The sequence below is a fragment of the Prenolepis imparis genome, unplaced genomic scaffold (assembly GCF_030444845.1).
Source record: "Prenolepis imparis isolate NDT839.2.m4 unplaced genomic scaffold, iyPreImpa1.0 SCAF_4, whole genome shotgun sequence".
NCBI classification, from domain to species: Eukaryota; Metazoa; Arthropoda; class Insecta; order Hymenoptera; family Formicidae; genus Prenolepis; species Prenolepis imparis.
This window is the reverse complement of record NW_028141162.1, coordinates 7,096,177-7,120,261: the sequence shown is the minus strand read 5'-3', so window position 1 is coordinate 7,120,261 and position 24,085 is coordinate 7,096,177. Positions and strand designations below refer to the sequence as shown.

The window sequence follows — 24,085 nt, the reverse complement described above, 5'->3', positions numbered from 1 at the left end:
TGTTGTTATTATTGATTGTCATAATTTAAAATACATCATAATTTTAAAGATATTTAATGTTGCATCGAATTTCTGCTGTCGTATTACCGCCAAGTTTGCTAATAAGCTGCAAACCATTAGATAACAAATATATCTAATAAAAATTATTTCGTATAAGCAATGCTAATAAACTTTTTGAATATGTATTCTAAATGTAAATGCAGACCTAATTACATATATTTTAAGCGCATGTTTTATTTGTATTCTCATGTCACACATATTCATTTTAATAATCGAATATTTTGAATATATTCTATAAATTTTTATATATATTTGGATAATGTAAGTATATTCTATCATGCAGGTGCAAATCAAACTTGCTCATTATTACTGATACGCCGATATAAAAAATCTTCGCAATTATTTCTAAATATTCTGAAAACAAAGGACTAATTTGTAGGCATTATCTATTGTGCATTATCTATTATAACATTACCAAAGCAATGATAATATCATATATTTCGTATGTACATGTCATTATTTATTAAAAAATGAATAAGTATGTATACTTTATTCTAGATAAAAAACGGGACGATTATACAAATAAGAGCAGACATTTTGCTGGAATAGTTATAGTCAATAGTCTTTACATTGTCGTTCGGTAGTTGAAAGTAAATTTTTATTGCGTTATATATCAACAATAAAATGGGACCAATTGCTAAAATATTTTGGATAATGTGTTTATTGTGCATCGTCACGCCATTCTTGGAAACCGCAAGAATCCTAGCGATTATTTCGGTACCATCTTACAGTCACCAAATTGCTTATCAATCATTATGGACTGCTCTAAGTCGACGAGGACACAAAGTCGTTGTTCTAACAACGAATCCAGTTAATGATCCTAGCTTGACAAATTTAACAGAAATCAATTTCCAAGAGAGTTATAAGACACTGAAAGACGCAAATTTTGTTGAAAGCATGCAGAAATATACATGGATGGCTTTAGAACGTGAGCTAATTTGTAATATAGGTCACGCATGGACAGAAAATATTTATAAACATTCAGAAGTACGTAAAATGTATGCACCGAACAGCAAACAAAAGTTTGACGTAGTAATTATAGAAATTGTAAAGACACCTGGTCTGTATCCGTTGGCGCACAGATTTAATGCGCCTCTTATAGGTAAGAGTAAAAATTATATAGCATACATATATATTTTATTAACAATTTCTTGCACCTTATTTTTTAACAATAAATTTTTTGGAATTAATTTGAACTGAAGTTTTTCTTAACGAAAATATGAAAAAAAAATCATAACTTAATAAAATTTTATAATTTTTATCTAAAATTAGCTGAAAAATATAAATCTATTATCAAAATTTAGCTTAATTAATATAGATATTTATTCTCATTAGCGTCATTATTATGAAATTCGAAGACAATAAAATACGAACAAATAATTATTTTTTATGTATTGTAAATATGAATAATGTGTGCACAAAATTATTTTTTGTGCAGATTTTTAACTCCAAACATCTTGTTTAAACAATCACATTTACGTAACTCTTTGCGTAATATTTGTATTCAATTATAGGTGTATCATCACTAGGATTATATAGTCATAATTATTACGCCTTTGGTGCACCCGTTTTGTCATCACATCCTTCAAATTGGGAAATGGGACTAGCTACTGGTCTTAATCTGTCATTTTGGCAGAGGTTAAAGAATTTTATTCAACAGTGGTATCACATATATTACATGTTCAATCATTTCTTCCCTGAGCAACAAGCAATTGCAGAAAAATATCTCGGAAAAAATATACCAGACATAACTGACATGGAAAGAAACATTAGTATTATGATCCATACTCAACAAGAAGCTATCTCCTTTATAAGACCGATAACACCTAATATTATAAGATTTGGAAATCTCCATATTTCAAGAAATCCTCCAGCTTTACCGAAAGTAATTACTGCATTCAAACGATATTGTTAAATTTTTATTATTGGAAATACTCTTATTAATATATTATTTATTAATATATTTGCTAAAAATTATTATTTATATTTAATATATTTATTTAAAATCAGATCATATATGTATAAATATTACTTTTTTAAAGAATAAATATAAATAAATATTAATTTTATCTTGTTACAGGATTTGAACGAATTTTTGACAGATGCACCAAATGGATTTATTTATATGAGTCTAGGTACAAATATCCATATGTCAAATTTTCCCAAGCATGTATTAAACGCATTTCACGACATCTTTGCAAGTTTGCCATGCAAAATTGTGTGGAAAATGGATGAAGAATTGACAAATAAATCTGATAATATTTATACCGCTAAATGGTTTCCTCAACAGAGCATTCTTGGTAAATCTATACAAATGCCGTAATTAAAAATCAAAGATTTAATGAAATGTATTCTCTCTCTTATATATGTAGCCATCAGTTATACATTCTGCTGTGCTTTTCTGCAGCTCATCCAAAAATTAAGTTGTTCATATATCAAGGTGGATTTCAAAGCACGGAAGAAGCTATTTATTACGCGGTACCACTTATAGGAATACCAATTATAGCCGATCAGTATACTCATGTTAATAAAATGATATCTCTCGGAGTTGCTAAGTACCTAAATTTTCAAGATATGTCAAGAGAAATTATAAATGCATCTATAATAGATATCTTAAACGATAAAAGGTAATTATTTTTGTGCAAATAGTGCTTTATGCGACAAATCTTATTTTTTAAATACAAGTTAATTATTTTCATAGAAATCTAATTGTTATGCAATACTATACCTCAAGATCATAAATAGATTCAAAATATAATTGTAGAGTAGTATATAATGTTTTAAACATATATTTTTTTAGGTACAAAGAAAGAATGCTCAAATTTAAAACAATAAATAAAGATAAACCTTATAATCTAATGGAAAATACGATTTGGTGGATCGAATTTGTAATTCGTCATAAGGGTGCTTCTCATCTTCATACTAGTATTGCTCATGATCCTTGGTACCAAAGATACGATATGGATATTATAGCAATTTTATCAAGTGCCATATTTGTAATATTAGTTTGTACATTAGTAATAATCTATAAATTATTACAAATAATATTTAATCGTAATACAAAAAAGCAAATAGATGTTACAAAAAAAATTAATTAATTTTTTAGGGGATACATTTTGTATATATAATTACATTTTTTAACAAGAAGAGTTGAAAAATATCAAAGATATCTCTCTTTTTAATTTCTATATTATCATATTTTTTAAAGCAACTTTGACATTAAAATAAGTAGCATATTTAATTTTAAACATTAGGTTAATTTTAATTTTTAATTTTAAACATTAATTTTTAAAATAGTTTTAAGAAAGTTAATGTAAAAATATATAATACGAAATAAAATAATAATATAATATATATATAATATAAAAAATAATAAAAATATAACTGTAAAAGAATTATTTGTTCTTTTTATTTCATTAAATTATTATTTAACTAATTGACACATGAGATTATTTGCAGTTTGTGGATGTGTTTTTAGTACATTTACTGTGATCTATTTCTTTGTATATATACGTTGTCGCCTTATACACTATATGCGAAAAATAGAAGCAAAAACCAGGTCATCTATATTATCAGACTAAAAACTATTTTTAACGTTAATTCGCTCTTTATATTTGCTATTTAACTTTAACTTTACATTGCTCATTTCGATGAACTACTCATGTCTTCTATCCCACTACAATTTCTATCACACATCGGAATTATGCATGAAGGAGAAAAGGTAGATACCATGAGATGAGAAAAGACCACTAGCTCCTGTATCTTACGAAGTATGTTGCCTGAAGGATGGGAAGATTCGAAGAGGCGGGTGCAGCTATCGCAAAAAAATACCCTATTACGAAGGCACCGTTGGAGATGCTCGAGACCTCGTCTTTTTCCTACAAAGAATGTAGAGTGCGATAAAACGGCGTTCGGAAAAGAGCGACGGATAACAGAGGCGAACGGAGTCATATACGTCTATGACAGCTACATCAGGATAGAGTAAAGTAACTCTCACGATATATGCATTCGATCTCAAATCAGTTTTCATTTAAGTCTTTATTCCAGTTCGTTCATAGTAATGCACACACGCACATATTTATTTAATAATCCAAGTCAAGCATCGTATAATGAGTGATATTAAAATTTTAATATGTCGAAAACCGTAACTGTGCGAATAAAATATTAATAATAATTACATCGTTATTCTTATGCTGACAAGTTGATAGTCGTACGTATCATAATAAATGTAGGACACGATTTTTGCTTTAAAGAGGTATCAAGCTATATTTGCAGTATATTTAAAAATAATTATATATAAATTAGAAAATATTAAAATTTTTTTTTACATAATATACTTATTAATATTCATAATTAATAATAAAATAATTATTCTCTATTTTTATGTGAACAAAGTAAGTTATATAAATTAATTAAAATTACGCGTATTAAAATATATCGTAATAAATTTTATGACTGTGCATGTATATTTACGTATGTTTAGATGAAATGATAGTCTCGGCGAATTGGTAAATACGAGATTACTACCTATTTCATATAATCGTATAATTCGAGATTCCATGGTATATGCCTGCAGAGAAAGTCGTAGATATCGTGAAATAGTTTTCTACACAGCGGCACAAATTGCAACGCTTTACGCCTGATGAGATCGCATAAAGTCAGCGCAGGTCGATATCGTCTTAAGAAATACAGCTACCCGAACCGCTTTCCTTCGAATCCAATTAAGCTTTAAGGGCTTTCAACGTGTCCATTCCGGAAATTATGCCACGGTAATTTCTTTCAGCACTTAAGTCGCGCGTTTATCGTTTAATTTGTATAACTAAATAGCCGCGGGTTATATACATGTATATGTACACTCTTCTTGTCCTTTTGAATATGCTTATTCCTTTAAAAACTGTTTTTTTATTGCACTCAACACATCAGCAATTCTGTGTAAGTAGCTTAAATTTTCTTATTTAATTTATATTTAATTTCGTTATATGGAATTAAGTTGCGATATTATATCGTTTTTCTAACATTAATATCTCCATATACAAAATCGAATGGCGCATAGCGAGTTCGAGTTAATTTTTACGGATATATTAACGCTATGTTCAATTCCGTTTTAATTATCACTTCACTGACTTGGAAAGGAATTTGGATAGTGCTTTGGTCGGCTAATAGCCCGTTTGCGAGTTCAACGATGTTGGACCGCAATCTACGTTGCAGAAGAATAGGCGTAGTTAGATGTCGGTCGATCAACCCCGCGCAATTGTGTGTCCACGCGTGTTCCCCGTGTGCCATACACAGCGAAACAATTAAAATTGCTTTTGCACCCCATAATGACCTCGCAAATTAGCCCTAGAGGGGAGGAGAGAGGAGGGAGGGATCAAAAGACGCCTCTCAGACCCGATGAAAATAATGGCGCGCCGATTCGTGACGTGCTGACCTCCGGCAAAACTGCAACCCTCCGGCTGCCTGTGGTTTCCGGAAGTGCCGAGTTCAACCACCGCGTCCCGCTTATATCGCAGCGGTACTACTCAGACGCCTCTCTGCAACTACTATTATCTCTTCTAAACGATTTGTTCGATGCGGACTAACGTGCTGATAGTCGTACAAGCGGGATTAGTCGCGGTCCAGCAACTTTGGATTGCATAGCCTGGTGAGATTTTATGCATCAGCGATGTATGTACGTGCACAGCGAAATAGACGGAAATGTTACATCTCTGAACTAGCCGTTCTCGTTATGGCGTGTGCAAAATCGGATACGTTGTATCAACGAGGCGACTGCATTTCGTTATATATGCGCGTTAAAATATGCACGATTTTTACTTGCCATATCTATAAAATCGTCTTAGGACTTGGACGTAAAGAGATAGAAGACGTTACGCGAATTATGAAGAAACAGTATAGAAAGTGTTATCGCACGCAAAGTTTTTATAATCTGTGTAAATTCTGCGAGAATCTGTCATATATGTATATACATAATACATATATACACATATATATACACGCAGGCATACACATAAAAGAAAAAGGAACCATATAGGAAACGGAAGTATGCGTCGACGAGAGTATTGGTGAGAAAACGTCGCGGTTAGTTCGCTCCTCTTGGTGGCATTTCGCAACGGAGAGCGAGCCGCGGGTAGACGTTTATTTCCATGCGTTTATTTCCATTCAGCCCGGTTGCCGTCGCGAAGGACCGACACAGAGGAAGCGAGGGTCGCATTTGTACGTTAAGCCGCATTTGCACGTTGCCAAGCTCCCCCAAACTACTCCGGACATTGTTTGCCGTTCTGGCGGGACCGGAATGGAGAGTAAACGGGGGATACCTAGAAGCTGAGAGACACGTACACAACGTAGAGCGCAAGTGGCGAACCGAGATGGAGAAAAGCGGAGAGGAACGGGGCGAGGAACTCGCGCAATTCCCGGATCCACGAATTCGATCCGCTCCACGGGACAGAAGCAGCTTGCAAAACTTGCGAAACTGCTACGCGAGAGGCTGTTATTACGCGACACCAACGCAAACTCTGGTAGTCGGTATGGTAGAGGAGAAGTACGCACGAGACTCGCTGGACACGTCAAGCAGATCTTGGACACTAGTTATCTTGGGCAGGTTACATTGGGTGTTGTGATGGCGAGAAATGGCACTTAGAGGATAGAAGTGAAAGTTTACAACTCACTCTTGAATGTATAGATATGTACATGTTAAACGAAAGAAGGGTTATTATTACTTTGATTAATTTATATGCAAATTACGAATTACGAAGGTAATGCAATGAAATTTTGAGCGAGACCTACTTTTTTATAAGAATATTTGCAGTGTCTTTACCGGGAAATATTAATTATGTAGAATAACTCCGCGAAGCAGACCTCGATGAGTTGTTACGCGTCGTAATAAAGCGGCCTGAATAAACTAGAAAGTGATTTTGCGAGACTATAAGAAATAATGTATCTTTTCTTCATCGACTTGGGTGATTAGAGCGAACAATGCATTATTGCGCTCCACTAAACTTTAATTTCCGGGAAACTCAATTTTCTTTTATTTTGCTTTTAAGTCGCCTTATACAAAGATATATATTAATTAACGCGTTCTTTGCTCTCGCTAACTTTTAAGCTTTTTACATTCTACTGTCGAAGTCTGTCAAAGGCTAATGTGTAACTTTCGTTCTTTTAATAAGAATTGACAATAATTTTCTGGATAAAAAGCAGTCCAATTTTATTAATTGTTCGTATCTTGTGATTCGTATATTAATTAGATTTTTATGCTATAAACATTTTTAAGCAATATAATTTTTCTGACAACAAATAATTCTCAATGTTTGAGCAAAAATAAATAATTATTTATTTAATCATGTCGATAAATATATTCTTAATATATCATTTAATTTACAGTTTTAACACGTTTTCTTCAATAATTCTTTTCTCGACAGAATTTAATAGTGCTAAAATGAAATAAAATGTCATAAATGACCGTCTTAAATTCAATAATGGCTTTGCTATTTATGTCATTGTAGTGTTCAAGAAGATAATGTCCGAATGTCAGTCGGCTCGAATAACTCAAGGCAATGATACATAAATTGTGCTGTCTTGACCTTATAGTTCTGATGACACGATAATAATGCGCGCATGTATAGGGTGTATTAGAAGTTGCATACTTTTTTTCTGAATGTAAAATAGAATCTAAGAAACAGCGATGTATGTATACAATTATATGTACAATATTCAATATTAAGATTTCTATCGTCTCAAAATGATAAATAGATACCGTAATATTTAAATTTTAGGTATTTTTAATTCATTTTAAATGTACTTTGCTTTTAAGGCTCCTGGTATCTTGCCGACCATGTCGGAATCGTGACGTCAGAGGCGAGAAAACACACGCTAAAAATTTTTAGATGCCATTTCTAAATAAAAACATATTTGCATAAAATAACACTTAAGATCTCTTTAATACACTTATAAAAAACGCCGAAAACTATCCTTTTCCCTTTATAATCAATCAACAGCTGTAAAATGTAATATTATGAGGCTCAGTCCGTCTGGTCTTTGCACATGCGCAGTCATTCCGCATGTCAAAGTCTGATATCTCGATCATTTTACGGTTGTTGATTGACTGTCAAGGGAAAAGAATAGTTTTCGGCGTTTTTTAAAAGTGTATTAAAGAGATCTCAAGTGTTATTTTATGCAAATATGTTTTTATTTAGAAATGGCATCTAAAAAATCTCAACGTGTTATTTCTCGCCTCTGACGTCACGATTCCAATATGGCCGCGGTGAGCACCCAGAAGCCTTAATAGAGTTTATTTTGAGATTTATTTATTAATATATTAAAAAAGAATTGAAAAAAATAAAAAATATCCAATTAAATATTTGCTATTATAAAAGTGACTCCAAATTTATTTGATGGTTAATTGTCGAGAATGCAATGCATCGCGATACACCGTGTATATTGGCAATGTATATGTCGATACCGTAGGCGCCGAATACATTAGAATGTCTGCTTTGGACAATGGTCTATACACCACATATGACGACTTCAGAATGATATACTTTCGATATATCCATTGGTCACTTTAATGGAAAATAACAATACAAATATATATTTATATTATACTGTCTAGTGTGATAAAGTAAAATATAAATAAAAAAACAAGCAATTTTATTGATAAACGCGAATCGGTTTAATCTAAGATAATGACTTTAATTCGACTTTATCAGATGATTTACGCACTTGATTTATGTCACTTGATGTTAAACAAGTAATGTGCAAGTAAACAAATACCTCTATACTGATAAAATTATCATTAGTACTTTATCAGATTATTTCTAATAATAATTTCAACATGTTTATTTGTTAAGAACGACCATTGAGAAAAGTCAAAAAACAATTAATAATTACAAATTTACTTTTATATTTTTTTAGAATATTATGCAAATTCACATCTCTAAATACATAAATTATTTCATGTTGCAAGAAAATATGCGTAAATTATCTATAAATAACTGTTCATACATTTTTTAGATAAATTTGTATATAAATAATTATATTTATATGCCTCTTTAATTTATAATTATTTTAATGCCAATATCACAAGCAGATTGTACGTACATGCAGAAAATAAATTACTTTTTGTTAAATGTTTAACGATTAGCCTATATATGTATTGTTTTAATGCATTCGTGTTGGTTAAACTATAAGTATATAGAGCAAAAGTAAACGTCTCTCACGTCAAACTTTTACAGGGAAAGCATCTTCCGTGTCTAAGTCCCCCCCGATCGATACTTCCCTTGAGGTGCTTCTCTCGCTGTTGCTACGGCTATTATTACGGTAGCAACAAAAACGGGATACATGGATGAAAGTTGATCGCTATCGGGTATTACTTCCGCATCCATATATTCATCATGTTCTTTTGCGCGATGCACTATATATATAGAAGATAGCGTCCACAAAAAAAATTCGATTTTATATTCATCAGTTTTGTAAATTCATGCTATACATTTGTGCGCTCTAGATAGATACATAATAGGGAAGAAATTGTAAGTATAAATTAATTATTTTAAAATGTAAATGTATTAAATATATGAATTAGTTGCGATTTATTAATGGTATGGTATTACAAGATCACTATTAAAGTGCACGCATGCATATATGTACATTTTTATAGAAAAAAAAGGAAAGTTTGAGTTGTACATGTCTAATTAACTACTTTTGTGATATTGTTATATTCTTCCTCTTCTTCAATAGATATTGAAAATTAATTATTATATATTTATATTGATTTATTTATATATGTTACAACGAACCTCGCGGTAGAGATATTATTTGTTTTTAATATCTATTGTCTTTAGTGAGGGAATAAGTTCGATATTGCACGGAAACTTGGACAACGCAATACTTCTATTCGCCTGACAGAAATAAATATACTTCCAATATTCTATCCTTTGTATCCGACACGATTAAGAGCGCCCATTTAATAACTGCACGATGAAAACTTGGAAAGATTGCCCCTCGAATTGTAAAGATTAATAATGATCGATATCTATCCAGATTCTCGAAGAAACTGGGATATGAGCGCGAAAAAGAGAGGAAAGAATGAACGTGGGTGAGACGAGTTACGACTCGACGAAGCCACTCAGAAAGTAATTTGCTCGATGCTCGAATGAACAGGAGGAATCGTGCGTTCACAGAAAGTGAGGAACGAAAGGAAGCAGGGCGGGGTGAGAAAGAGAGAGAGAGAGGGAAGAATGAAAAACTGCAGGAAGAGGTTGGATTCCACGCGTAAATAGGGAGAAAGTCGGTGACGACTGCTGCAAAGAGAGAAAATGCAAAATGGCTCTGTAGGATGTACCAATAAAAGCGCACTGCCGTACTCTCCCCCCCCCCCCATCTCATTGTAACACCTTCATTTCCAAAGTAAATGAGAACGCGCCCTCAGCTGAACGCATCGCTGCAAAAACATAAACAGCCAACACCGCGATAGAAGGAACACGAGAAGGAAAGACGTTTGAAAAGATTCCTGCTTTCCTTATAGTATCGCCGGTAAGTAGTAATATTGCTATCTAAAACGAAAAAAAGGCGAAAATATTCTATTAGGTAAAGCCGAAAAGTGCATTTATATCTCATATTTCACGCTGATACACGTCAGATGTCCTGTTAAACTTTTCGCTAGGTAGAAAAAACAAAACTTTGAAATTATATCTTATTGTGCAGCTAGAAGTTAAATTGCGTTTTAGGAAACGCGAAACATTAATTTGACCGAATATTAATTTACACGTAATTAATTGAGTAAAAAGTTAATTTAAAATTTAGCTTATTCTATGAAAAATAAAGCTCGAACGCAGAATTTTCTATCAATTTAATTTCGCCGCGACATAAATCATACGCATTTCTAAGTTTTGCGTTACATTCTGTTCCACGCCTGCATGATTTTCACAATGAATATTAATTATCAAAATTCTCACGGAACTTCAGTAGAATCCGCCTCACTGCACAGAAACAACATGCGTTGACACGGCGGCGCGTGGAATAATCACGTAAATGTCATTATGCTAGAGAAACTTTGCGTCTAGAATAATAAGGGAGTATAAATGCAAATGAAAATTATGAAAATGAGTCATTAGGCATGCATCATTCTCATACGAAGTTGAATTGTATTGAGAATTCTCATGATCTACAGCATTACGGATGTATCCTCTTATAGCGACAATTTTTTACATAATTATTGTACATTCGGAAAAGAGTAAACGCGCAGCACGATTGGTGATATCCGTGAAAAAAACTCTGTGAAGATCATCTCGTTAGAAAAGACTCGTCTATATTATCCGTTTCTATATCGTGCAGTAAATTCCGTATAGCTTCCCTTTTTTTCCACGCAATCAAGCTGCTGTTAGCGCGCGAGCATTATGGACGTATAATCGTAGAAAACCGTCGAGCTTGAGAGGTTCTGTCAAGTGTTCAGCAAATACGACGACGCGTTTGCCGCTATCTTAGGGGAAAATTTGATTACTCGTCTCTCGTGTCGGCTGGCGAACTAGATTGACGTAAATCTCTTTTTTATCCTTTTGCTCGTGTCTCTTATTCACGGCACGACGACTTAGGAAAAATCCACGAGATCTTATGACAGCTTTATCGGTCAGTGAGGCGTGCACCATTCACTGCTAGAAATTTCCGTAAGATTGCTATTTTGAATTTTATTTTATATATAAATTATGCACATATGCATTCCGCAAAAAATTATACGCGAAAATAATTAATTGAAAAGTTATAACTATTTTACGAAATAATTCTGTCTCTCTTTCTTTCCCTATCAAACTATTATATCAAAGCAATTAGTTTACATTAAAAATTAAATTAAGTCATTCAATATGTTATTTGCCATTAACTGTTATGATCATGCTCCATTGCCTTTCAGAATGCTGAATTGGTTTGTCTATCTCATAATACCAGTTTGCATTACGTTGCATTACATTATATAAAGTTTATACCGTATATATATTACTAATATTGAGTGTTGTAAGTTTGTCGTAAAGCGTTAGCTCTTGACGATATTGTGTCCAATAGTTTATACTGCTATGACATACTAGTAGCTTTGAAAGTATATACTACGAGATGCAACATGTAGGCACGTATATATACTTGCCGATGGAGCAGTAAATATTCTTTCTCATGCATTATGTAAACGTAGAGTATCTTGTTTCCTGCGTTACTGCGCGCCCAAGAGACCTCGATTCTTTATGAGTGCTTTTTCTTTTGTTTATATAGCGGGCTCGGTACATCCCCGACGCGACGACGATACATCGATGACAAGGGTGCATATGTGCAAACTGTTATTAGTACATTTGTAGAGCCCTCGTGATGGGATATAAGAAGTTTCACTTCGCAAACCTTGTAGTATCGGTATCACCTTGGTTACCTAAAATGACGCACTCCAAATAGAAATTCTCAATACAGTAAAACTCTAGCAAACATAGACGGTTATTTACTTTAGCTCTTATGCAATAAGTGAAAGAAAAAAAGATCATTGTGACGCTCTTCGAAAAATATTATAACATTGTCATGTTATTTATAATTAGCAGATTCGAATTAATCATTCGTTTTTTATTATTTAATAGAAATGACAATGTTATTATACGTATGTTGTCAAATCTGTTTGTCGACAGGTGATACAGACAGCAAACACGAGCTCGCTGAAACAACACGAATCGAGGCATAAAAAATCGATGAAGCGAACATCTGCATTCCCTGTCAAGGTGCATTTTAACTCGTTGCATTCGCGAAGTGACAATCGCAAAAATAGAAGCTCGCGAAATCTAATCGAGTTTTTCCTACGCAACAATGCGTCATTATTTATAAATAAATAATAAGCGAAATAAATATTTCTCCGAGTGGAAAGAATTCCTAATTTCGAGTGTAAGGCGCATTTCTTGTAATCCTACTCGCTTCCGTTCTTCTTTTCCGCTGAGATCTTCGCTATTCCCTCTCATGCGTAACATCAAACGCAACTTCTTGCTATTTGATATTCGAATTGCCACCTCCGGCATCAGTCAAAATTTCTCGCACGTATATCGCCAGATATTCATCTCACTGATATTCAGCACCAAATATCGCCTGTGCCTTTTATGCAAAACGTTAAATTTCGTCGAAACCACAGAAAGCTAAGGTTGATTGAACGCGCAGAGACATATCCGATCAGGTATATTGCTTTAAAAAATATGTAAATAGAGAATATTATTATCATACTCTTTAATGTCATGTGTGTCATGTCGTAAATGTTTTTATACTTTTTTCTAGACACTGCGTACATATTTATATTTTGAATGCGATCACATTTATTGGATATATTGATAACCCAACTTTTTATAATTAATAATTTAAAAAATGCAATTTTCTAACATTTCAATATAATTTTTGCGTAATTTATGATCAGTTATCTCTCAGTAGTGTATTATAAATTCTTCTATAATTTATTATAGAATACTATTAGCATAGATTGCAACGCATAGTATTGCCATGTAAACATACTCAAATCTCTGAGCAGTAACGCCAATGCAAACTTTGATATGCATATAATACATCGCGTGCGACGCCAAGCATGAAATCCTCGCATAAACGTATATGTAACTTTCGTTGCGATCTGTCACGTTAACGTGCGGTGTTTCTGCATATTATCATTGCAAGGATAACGCGAGTATGCATGAGACGAAGCTTAATCAATACATAAAACCACATACAATATAGAATATCACAAAATCACACATCAGCATCTCTCACAACAGCATCTCACATCTCCAAGTTATTTGATTAGCTTGTTGACTTTCGCGTTAATTCTTACGTTTAATAAATATCGAAATATCAGGGTATAAGTTTTAAATTATAGAAAGAATTATTTTTTAACCATAACACTGATGCGATGTCATCAAAATAAATTTCAAGAGAATATTTATATTATATATCTCTTTATTCTCAAATATTTATCTTTATTCTATAATTAACTTTCTGTTACTTTTATTTTATCAAAATCTCTTAATTAATAATTACTAATTCATTATTTAATGTAAAAAGTTGTGTGTGTAAAAATTTTGAAAATAGATTACGTACAATTATACTTTTGTTTGAAAAAATCAAGTTAGTGAAAATATTCATACATGAAAGAACAAGTGTAACAGGTAGACAGATAGGTGAATTACAGAACTTTTAAATGATTACGTATATAAAGTGCTTATATATATGAAAATTTGCCCAACATTAAAAAAAAACAAATTTTATATTAATTTAAATAAACGACATATTGTTCTGTATTATTAAAGTACATTTTTATTAATATATTATTATTATATTTATTAATATATTACTAATTGTAAGTCCTGCACTTACTATAAATAAAGGAAGCGTTTTTTTTTTTTTCTTATTTTGAGCATATTCAGTTATAAATTATCTATGCAGCTCTTGGTTTCCTCGTTGCATCAACGAGAAATATCCTTGTGAAATATACATAAGAGGATGTGAACATGGAAGCGCACTTAACGGATAGCGATTATATATATCTTCTTTATATAGATACTGTAAGATATTTAATATGTGCGCAATATTTTTATTTACGTATTATAATATTATGTCAATACTTATGATAAAAAATGAATAAAATTACAATAGAAATTTTATTAAAATATGTAAGTGTACTAAACCTTACATGAATCATATACGAGTAACCACTGATCGATTTTGGTTCAACGAATTTGCTTTTCAATAGGTATATTTCACACGAGAATAGCGAGAATATATATTATATAAAACATTCTTCCATTAGTTGTCTGTATCACATCACGAAACTTTTTATCAGACGTAACGCGGAGGAAGATTTTACTTCTGCCATATAGACAACCATCGGAATACAATGCGTACCAAACGGATGTTCGTTGTGTCGGATTCCGGAAACTATGGAAGTGCGAGATCCGAAAAATCCATCAGCAAGCAAATGGACTAAGGCAGACAAGTATTGGTGACCTCAATGGTGTTATTTCGAAAGTGTACAATCGATTTATGTAAAAAATTTATCCTAATTCTATGTAATATAAATAATACTCACTTTAGTAGTATTATTAATGATACAATTTAAATAAGTTATACACTCTCTATTTTATTATAAGATATTTTGGATATTATAAGATATTCGAGATACGTTCGATTATCATAAATAACATTACCGTAGAATAATATACAATATCGAAATGCAAATTTTATTCTGCAAATTAGATTGCAACGATATTTGTAACAGCGTAAATTCGCTTCGCAAAATGCTGATATAAAAATAATCAAATCATACTCATACAAAAATAATTGAATCCATATTTAAATAATGACATTCGAAATATTCAGAACATTTTTCAGTCTCACAAAAACTATTTAAACATTTTTTAAATTGTAGCTATACAATGTAACTGTTTAATTTGCAGAAAGAAATTATGTTTTTTACATGCTTTTAAACATCTATTACGACGATAAATTGAAAACTATGGAAATAGAGTTAATTTTTTTAAAATTTTATAATTAAAACTTTTCAAGTAATTGGTTTTATTTAAGTTTCTGCTATTATATATAAAAAAAAATATTGCTGCGCTACTTATTTCAACCGTCAAATATTACGCGACGATACTGAAGGAAAATAAAAACAAAGAAAGATTTAGCAGGAGGGAATAGTTTTAATTTGTGGGTAGGAGCAGCGGCAACTGCCGTCTTATTGGCAACTTATATTGGGTTTCTCTACTGCTATGATCAAGGCTAGATTCTACAGTAGCTACAGTTCTGGGCAAGAACGATCGATCGTTCCCTTTGTCCCGTACGAAAGATCCGCTGAAAATCCTTATTCCGTTGGGACATGCTTCCTTGTTGCTCACGATAGCTCGCAATAACGTAGAAAAATAAAGCATTGGCATTTCTTCTGATACAATCTCTTATACTTTGAAAAGGCAGAAAAGTTTCCCACTCTTATTGCCATTAGAGTCTTCTTACTTGTACTTTGTTTCGGAGAAAGCCAGTATATTTTTGAAAAAAGATGCGCTTTAATCCTTTCCATGATGTTTCAATTTAGAATTTTAATTTGTATCTTAATTAATATACAGTTACATATATGAAAAAAATTATTATCTAATGAAAGATTAATTTGATTACCGTTATACTAAGAATGCTTCATTATGAAGATTATTTTGAATTGTAAGATTAGCTCATGTATCAACTGTAGAACAAAAAACAACAATGCCAATTTAATTTTCGCCACGCGTTATAGCTCGTTTATACAAATGTTACATATTTCTATGCCAGTGTTCTTCGCATAATTATCATTTAGTAAAAGAAGATGTCTGTATATATACGTTAGGATATGCTCGCGCTATACAGGAAGCAAACCGTATTTACGTACATTTAGGAGAAAGTCCTGTAATTCCATCATCTCTGTGAGAAATTTTATACAATTCAGCATCCTCGAAAGCGCGTCGAGAATTTATGTTTCATAATGAGCCGGCGAATTTGCGAATTAACATTAGGAATAAAGTTGTCGGGCCTAGTTTATTATCCGCCGGCAGTTTATTATTCTTTATCCCTTATAAAAACCGCGATAATCTCTTGCTCTCGATGTGTTTCTGGCACTCGAGAAAGCACTTGTTAGTTATCATATAGCAATTCGTTTTCATACGTCGCTCATGCAAACTCGGTCCTACTGAAACTCCGATAATACCGCAAGCCTTTCAACTCGATTCTCCGCTTCAAAGAGCGCATTCGATTCACTTTTTCGCCGGCACATCGATCGATATAACGGGCCACCCTGGCCCGTGGTCGCCTCCCGAGAGATCATTCCGTCGAGATTGTGGACGATTCGGGAGGTACCTTCGATCGTACCGGGAACAATGCTTAAGTGGCTGTTATCGCGTTTGAGCACAAGCCACAGGGCGTTCCTGACCCATTTTGGGGAAGATCCTGCGGGATGCAATAATGTCGTCTCCTCCGCGAGAGCACGTACCTCGGCGCAATGTAATGAGAATTGCATTGTGCATTATCGTAAATGTAGCCGCTTCCCGAGTGTCCCCTAGGTAATTATCCGGCAGTTGGAGAGGATTCGGACAAGCCGGCGTTCTTCGACATCGGGATTATCTTATATATCCTACAATTTCGCCTATTATCGAATAGATCGGGACGCATGTACCCTCTATTCTCGAACGTCTCACGCAATAAGCATATTCGTTTTCGCGATACTTATTGCTATAATTGCACCAAACGCAAGCAAGCTATGCAGCCTAGTAAGCTCCGACTTATATAATGTAATAAACTCCTTAGACATAACATCTTGTGATATGTGAAAAAAACTTAAATTAACTGTGCGAAGAGAGATTAGCTGCAGAGAGAGAGAGAGAGAGAGTAAGAGAGAGCATTGCCCGAAACTGAGGGTTATTTTTAACACTGATTGCTACACGATATTCGCTGAGGGCTGAAGCTGCTTACGTTGTAACACCTCCCGCGGGAAATCTATTTCATTTCGTGCACGAATTATATCGCAAAACAAGCAAGTACGTCTTATCGTTTCGTTAACCCATCGCAAACAGCGCTCTTTTTCATTACAAACGCAGAATGCCTACGGATTAAATCGAATTAAATCGTGGAGCAAATAAAAAATGGCAATGGTAAACATTGCTCGAAATAAATAAAAGAGATTTTATTTAACGTTAAATCAAAATAAAAAATATATGCATAATAAAATCGTGTAACGCGGGAATTAAATAAAATATAAATCAATCCACGCGAGAGAGAAAGAAAACCTCACGTTTGATACTCCATTCATCGTTTTCCCCGGGGCAAACTTTACCCGCTTTTCTTTCGTCCGAACTTTCTCTCGCTTCTGAATGAGAAAAGAGAGGAAGGGAGAGGATTCCGCGTCGGTGCGATTACGCCGGGACGAGGACGAAAGTACGAAACGAGTTCGAAGCTCGTTAACATGAGAAAGCACGCGGGATTGGCAAAAATGTCGTTTCTTCCGACCAAGAGAGAGAACAACGAGAAAATTACGTCCAGCCATTTAACTGCGACGTTTGCTTTCAACGGCTCGCCGCCGCCGTCCGCCGACAACAAAAGGCAAGCGGAATAAGCAGGCCTTTTATTCTTCCCGTAGATTTATGAATATTTGCGGAATAAAAGTATACCCGAGAGCGATATATATCGCTTTGTAAAACGGCCACCGACGTCGCGTCCCGTCGCGTCGCGTCGTCTCTGCCGCTGCAACCGGGTTGTGTTGCAGCATCCCTTATATTCGCGCCGCATGCCATGCATCGAAGCGCACCGGCAACGATAGTCCAAGTCTACTACGTCTACCCCGCGAACTATACACACCGTCGTAGAAATTGGATGCAGGAATATAAATCCAGTCCAGCTCTGTGTGCCATTCTTTTCTTTTACATCGAAACATTTCTCGAAATTTGCCGATATAGAGCACACATAGAGCGTAACTAACGCTTCTTCCTGTCTTCGAACATTAGTTCTCTTTTGCATCTTTGCTAAAAACCCAACCATATTAGATAAATTCGAAAATATTTTCCCTCTCTTATTTATTGGCGTTTGCTCAAAAATTCTGCCATCGACAAGTTAATATACATTAGTAATGTCTATAACGTAATATTTTCAAGCACAAGAGTTAGAAAAATGATTGTATGAATCTTGCGTTCTTTTTTATGAAACTTGGCAATATGCAGTAAATCGTTCCTACGAAGAAGAAAAAATAGTTTTTTAATAGAGGATTAGAAACTACATAGTGCGTGTAATGAACACAATTCGAACTTGCGAAAATGTTTCCTCAATAATACCACGTAACGTATTTGCGAATTTCGCGGAGTTCGCATGACTCGTATTCGCAATGTTCGCGGTATTTGAAATTTGGCCGACATTACCGCCGGCTACCTTCCGCGAACTTTCAAATAACATTCCTAAACGTGAGTACATAATACTAGTGTAAATGCTCTCGCATACGGCGCGATGTTACTGTAATGGCCAACTGAAATTCCGAGCGAGAGAGGACGAGGGAGAGTCGGCGGCATAGGCGGCTTTAGGGAACTTTATCGATACCTGTCGTCCAGAGACGGCAGGTGAAATACGTGAAACATTAAATTTTAATGCTTTTGGATCCGTATCAACAGCTTCGGAACGGAAAGTCACTTTAATCTAGTTCGGTGAGCGCTGAATGGCGTTAGTGAACATTCCGCGATGTAAAATCGATGATTTGTGACGGGGGACTTTTCGTTTCTCGCTTCATATGATCTATACGTGCGAGAAGCATCCTTCGCGTACAAAAAAAAATATTGTTATGTGCGCGTGTGAAATTTTATTTTTCAATACTTCTTAAACAAATTCTAGCCGCGTAATAAAAATCTATTGGATCCAATTTCTGCAATTTTATAGTCTTTTAGATTCTTTGCATAATACTTGATGCATGTCGTATGTAATATCATCTGGCGGAATTATTTAAAATTTCCTCAAGTAAAATTATCCTTGTTCCGAGAATAAAGACAATTCAAAATAAAAATTGCCGGAATAATACCGAAGGATCTTGTGCAAAACTAGGTCGTATAAATATACTCTTTCGAAGTGTTGTAATATCGAGGTCGGATATTCTGTTCTCCGTCTGTCTTTTGTGGCGATCCTATGGAGGAGAACATGGAAAAGTTCTCTTTGTGCAGCATGAAATCTTCCTACTCTATATCACACAAGAAAGATGAATCATAAGACCATCCTCTATTCCGACGAGTAGTAAATGGTCACAAAACGTTTTTCTTTTAAGAGTTGTTTCGACACGATTTTTATTTTTGAATATCCAAAGTAAAAACACATTAAATGCAAATATATGTTTTACTTTTAAGAAAAAAAATATGTTTATTAAACAATTATCTTTATTAAACAGTGCTATGCTTTTGCGACTGAAAAATATGGGAGATGCTTTGACTTTGCATGACATATTTTTCTATATTTCTGCAAAACATTTTCTGCACGACAATATCATATATATATATATATATATATATATATATATATATATAACAGTAAAAAATATCTGATTTACGTTATGTTACGTTACAATTTGCGATACGTAAATTTCACATATTCTATAATAAAATGCAAGATATCTGATGAATTTTATTATCACATTGTTCCTTTGATTTTATCCTTCTTTTCGACTGTAGTAGAAATGTCTCTCTCTTTCTCGGTTTTAATTGCACGGTTCAATTTAAATTCACATTTGTCACTCTTTGCGGCACGTTTTTTTATAAAGCGATTTTCACGAGAAGAGTGAGTTTGCAGCGGACTTTAATTCGGGAAAGACTAATTCTAGGACGAGGGACGAAAGCGGAGAGGCGTGTCGCGAGAATAAAATTATCTGCTCTGCAAAATACGAAATAATACCGTTCGTTCCGCGTAAGACGAACTGCCATTTATTAGCAGCGACGCATTCTTAAGCGCCTCGAGTAACTCGATGCCGGCAGAAGAGTTCACGAAATGAATTCGCTCGCCTCTTATCCGCACTGCTGTCGTTCCAGTCGTTCTAAAACTAGAAATATATCTTTCCCTGTGGTATTCCTTTGCGCGCGCCGCGTTCGAAACTGCGATATTGAACGCTGTTTTTATTACATCGCCAGTCCATGTGTCACAATTGGACGATTTAAAGTAATAACATACTAAATTGTATAAAAGAAAACAAGAAAAAATTTCATTTTAGCAATACTTCCTATTATTATCGTAATTATTTTTATTATTATTATTACAATCATTTTTATTATTATCGCAATCGTCAATTTTCTCTTTTAGTACCTATATATATTAAGTAAAAAATTTCGAAGTTTTAGACAATAATATTTTATATTTTATTTTAAACGATTTAATTTTTTTATTCTAATTAATACTTGTATATTAATTAATTTATTAGTTACTTATAATTATTTTTATGCAAAACTCAAAGGTTATTAAATCTTTTAATTGCGTTATGCAAGAAAAATCGATCGTATCACACGTACACACGCCGATCATATTTCAATATCAATTATCGACGGCATATTAATGCAAAGGTACATGCATATGCAAATTCCATCGCTTTGTAAGAAGCAATTAATATTTCCCTGCGTTATTAATATTTCGCGTTGCACGAGCGCGCGATTACCTTCGCGGTTTACCTTCGCATTTTAGTTTATTTATACGGTACCTGTTAAGTGATTGATTAGATTAATTAATCAAATGTGCGGTCGGAGATGGACCTCTTGTTGATGTAGCGCAGGTCAGTACCTAAATATGAGATCGGTGCGTTATATACGCCGCTATTGGTTTACAAGAGATACCGCAACCCCAACCCCCTTCATCCTCCCGGAACCCCGGCGTTGTTAAATCGAGGAAGCAATTTTACGAAAATCACGATTTGGTTGATTCGTGCGTCACGCGGACCGCCGTGAAATCCGTGGTTATCCGGTACGCTCGGTCTTTTCGCATAATCCGTGCAATTATACCAGATCTCTCGGCGAATACCGAAAATTCCTCGCGGCTGGAAATGAGAGAGCACACAATGGAAAAGTTTAAGTGGCAAACCAACGGCTCGTTAGCCGGCGCGGAATGCGCAAACAGAAAGTACCGCTTTTATTGAAAACGCTGGTTACCGTAATTGGATGTAAGCATCATTCGTCGTATAACTTTATCCATACCTGACTGGAAAGTATTTAAATGGGAATAGGAAATGTGTGCAAAACTCGCGGCATCGTAACACACACGTAGAAGTAAGTGCCTCTCTCTCTCTCAACGTACGTGCGGGAGCGACGAAAATAAAATCTCGTTTGTCAGAATTAGATGGCAAACACGTTCAAATTCTCGGAATAAGTACGGATATTTATAAGAGTCCTTTTTTAAATTAGGTTACATTTTCCCAGAGGACAAAAGTAATATTTTAGATGTGTATATATACGTGTATGTCTCTCTCGCAAATTTTCTTGAAAGATAATATTCAGGAGGAGAAGTTAAAATTATATTCAAAGAAAATAGTATTCTGCATATCTCTACTTTCGTGCCGACTGCAGCTGTGTTATTATTAATGTTTCGAAACAAGAGCTAGAACTACGGAATGTCTCGTTGGGGCGAGATATCGATATTATCTGTATAATTGAAACTTGGTTCGGAAAGATATAATTATTTCATTCCCTTCGGCATAGATCGAGTTTCGTAACGCGGAGCTCCGTGTAATTCGGCTTTCTTGCGGCAGCCCCGTTCACGAAGTTCCGACCAACAAGTTACAACCTTCGACTTCTAGCCCGGCAACTTTAAGGGTGAAGAACTCGAGACGCGCGAATGTGTCAGACGCCATAGGCGTTCACTTGATTCATGGTTGACTTCCTGCAGCGTGTAGGAATTGCCTGCCGCTAATCTAAGAAGCTGATCATCGCGCATGCAAGCGTCGTGTAATTAACCGCGGCAGAGCTCTTCCGATGCGCACGATGTGCATGTATACGGCGAATGGCAGAGTGAAGGCTAGGCTAGCCATTAAAACTAGCGATTAAAAAAAAAATCGCCGTAATGTGTAGTGCAAAATATTAAAGATCGACGAAAATATTTATCAGATATCTCATATTATCCGAATATTAAATTGCAATGACTTTAAACGTTTAATCTTGGCCTGTTGCAGTGATCAAATCACTGCTAATCTAAAGATAGTCTAAAGAAAAACTGAATAGGAGAAGAAGAATAAAGAGGAGAACAGGGATTGAGAGTGTTGGAGGGAAAAGGACGACAATGTGTCGCCGCGGTATCCGTACAAGAAGAGACGGAAGAAGCGATGGACGGTAGACGCTCGTCAGAGGGTGCATGTCGCCTCCGCGTTATGGCAAAAGGGCGGAAAGAGGGATATAGAGTGGGCTCGCCCGGGCACGACATGGTCGCCTCCTTTATCAAAGACCTTGGCACTTTGCCACGTCGCAACGCATAATGAAGCAGCACGTTGGGCTTCGGTTATACTGGCGCCAGAGCTCGTGTTTTGCCCACCCGGAGAATAGTTTATTGTGCCGCGCGGCGTCTCCTTTTGCGCCGGCAGTTCTGCTCGCCGTGTCATGTATGATATTCGCATTGGTATTATATTACGACCCTTAATCTGCTTAACGGCCGGACGGACCTTCTTTTGACGCGAGAATGTGTAGACGGAGCACAATCTCTGTATCGAACGGACTAGATATATATGTATGCTATCTAAGTGTAACTCCTTCGGCGTTATGTGCCAAATAAATTACGCTAAGGGTTTTCTTGTTTTAAGAGTTTTCTTACTATAACATCGCAGTGGATGTTTCATAATTAGTATACGCTTAGTGATAGATTATTCAATGAAATTGGAGTGCTCAACGAGAGCTCTCATAGATGACCGTTAATTATTAATACCCAAGATTACATATATGTATATATACATATTTTGATGAAGTCCAAAATTAAATTTCCATTAGAATTGATAAGCAATTAAATTTTGCGAGATATATTTAAATCTTATAAACCGCCATAAGTTTCAATTATTTATAACAGAAATGATTAATGCTTCAATATTGAAGTAGCTGTTATTATATATAAAATTTGATCTATAATATATAACTTTAACATTTTTATTTTGTCAGCCTATAGTTTATTCTTGCGCTACTCGATCATTCGGAATTGAAAAAAAAACGATCAATTTCACGATTTTCAAATAATAAATATTCGATCAATTTGGATGTAACCATCCATTAAAAATTAACGATGCGATCAGATAGAATATTTTGGGCATAATATCGTGAAACGCGATCCTTTTATTGGTTTAAATTTAGATTGACTGATTTGACAATTATTGTGGGAATGTCAAAACTTTCTCAAACAAAGACGAACATTAATGTCCATTTATCTGTTAATCGTCGAGACAACAGCGGAACGTCATGGTTTGTTAAACCACAGTTATATCCTCTTTGTATTCGAGAGTGCGGTTATCGGAGAAACTGTAGACGGCATAACGAGAAGGTTATTATCC

The 24,085-nt window shown here is 34.4% G+C and overlaps 1 protein-coding gene across 1 annotated transcript; it reads left to right on the top strand.

Annotated features, from left to right (window-relative positions):
* Positions 1–684: 684 nt before the first annotated feature.
* LOC145934987 (UDP-glucosyltransferase 2-like) lies at positions 685–2,691 on the top strand. Its single transcript, XM_083035956.1, has 4 exons — positions 685–1,162; positions 1,575–1,945; positions 2,141–2,360; positions 2,468–2,691. Exons 1-4 carry the CDS (start codon positions 685–687, stop codon positions 2,689–2,691), a joined length of 1,293 nt encoding a protein of 430 aa, XP_082892082.1.
* Positions 2,692–24,085: the final 21,394 nt, after the last annotated feature.

What these genes read in the sequence shown, in the direction of transcription:
- LOC145934987 (XM_083035956.1), top strand. Translation starts at nt 685, where the DNA reads ATGGGACCAATTGCTAAAATATTTTGGATAATGTGTTTATTGTGCATC. An exon ending in ATCCTCCAGCTTTACCGAAA is followed by an intron (nt 1,946 to 2,140) that starts GTAATTACTGCA and finishes ATCTTGTTACAG; the next exon opens with GATTTGAACGAATTTTTGAC. An exon ending in TCCTCAACAGAGCATTCTTG is followed by an intron (nt 2,361 to 2,467) that starts GTAAATCTATAC and finishes GCTTTTCTGCAG; the next exon opens with CTCATCCAAAAATTAAGTTG.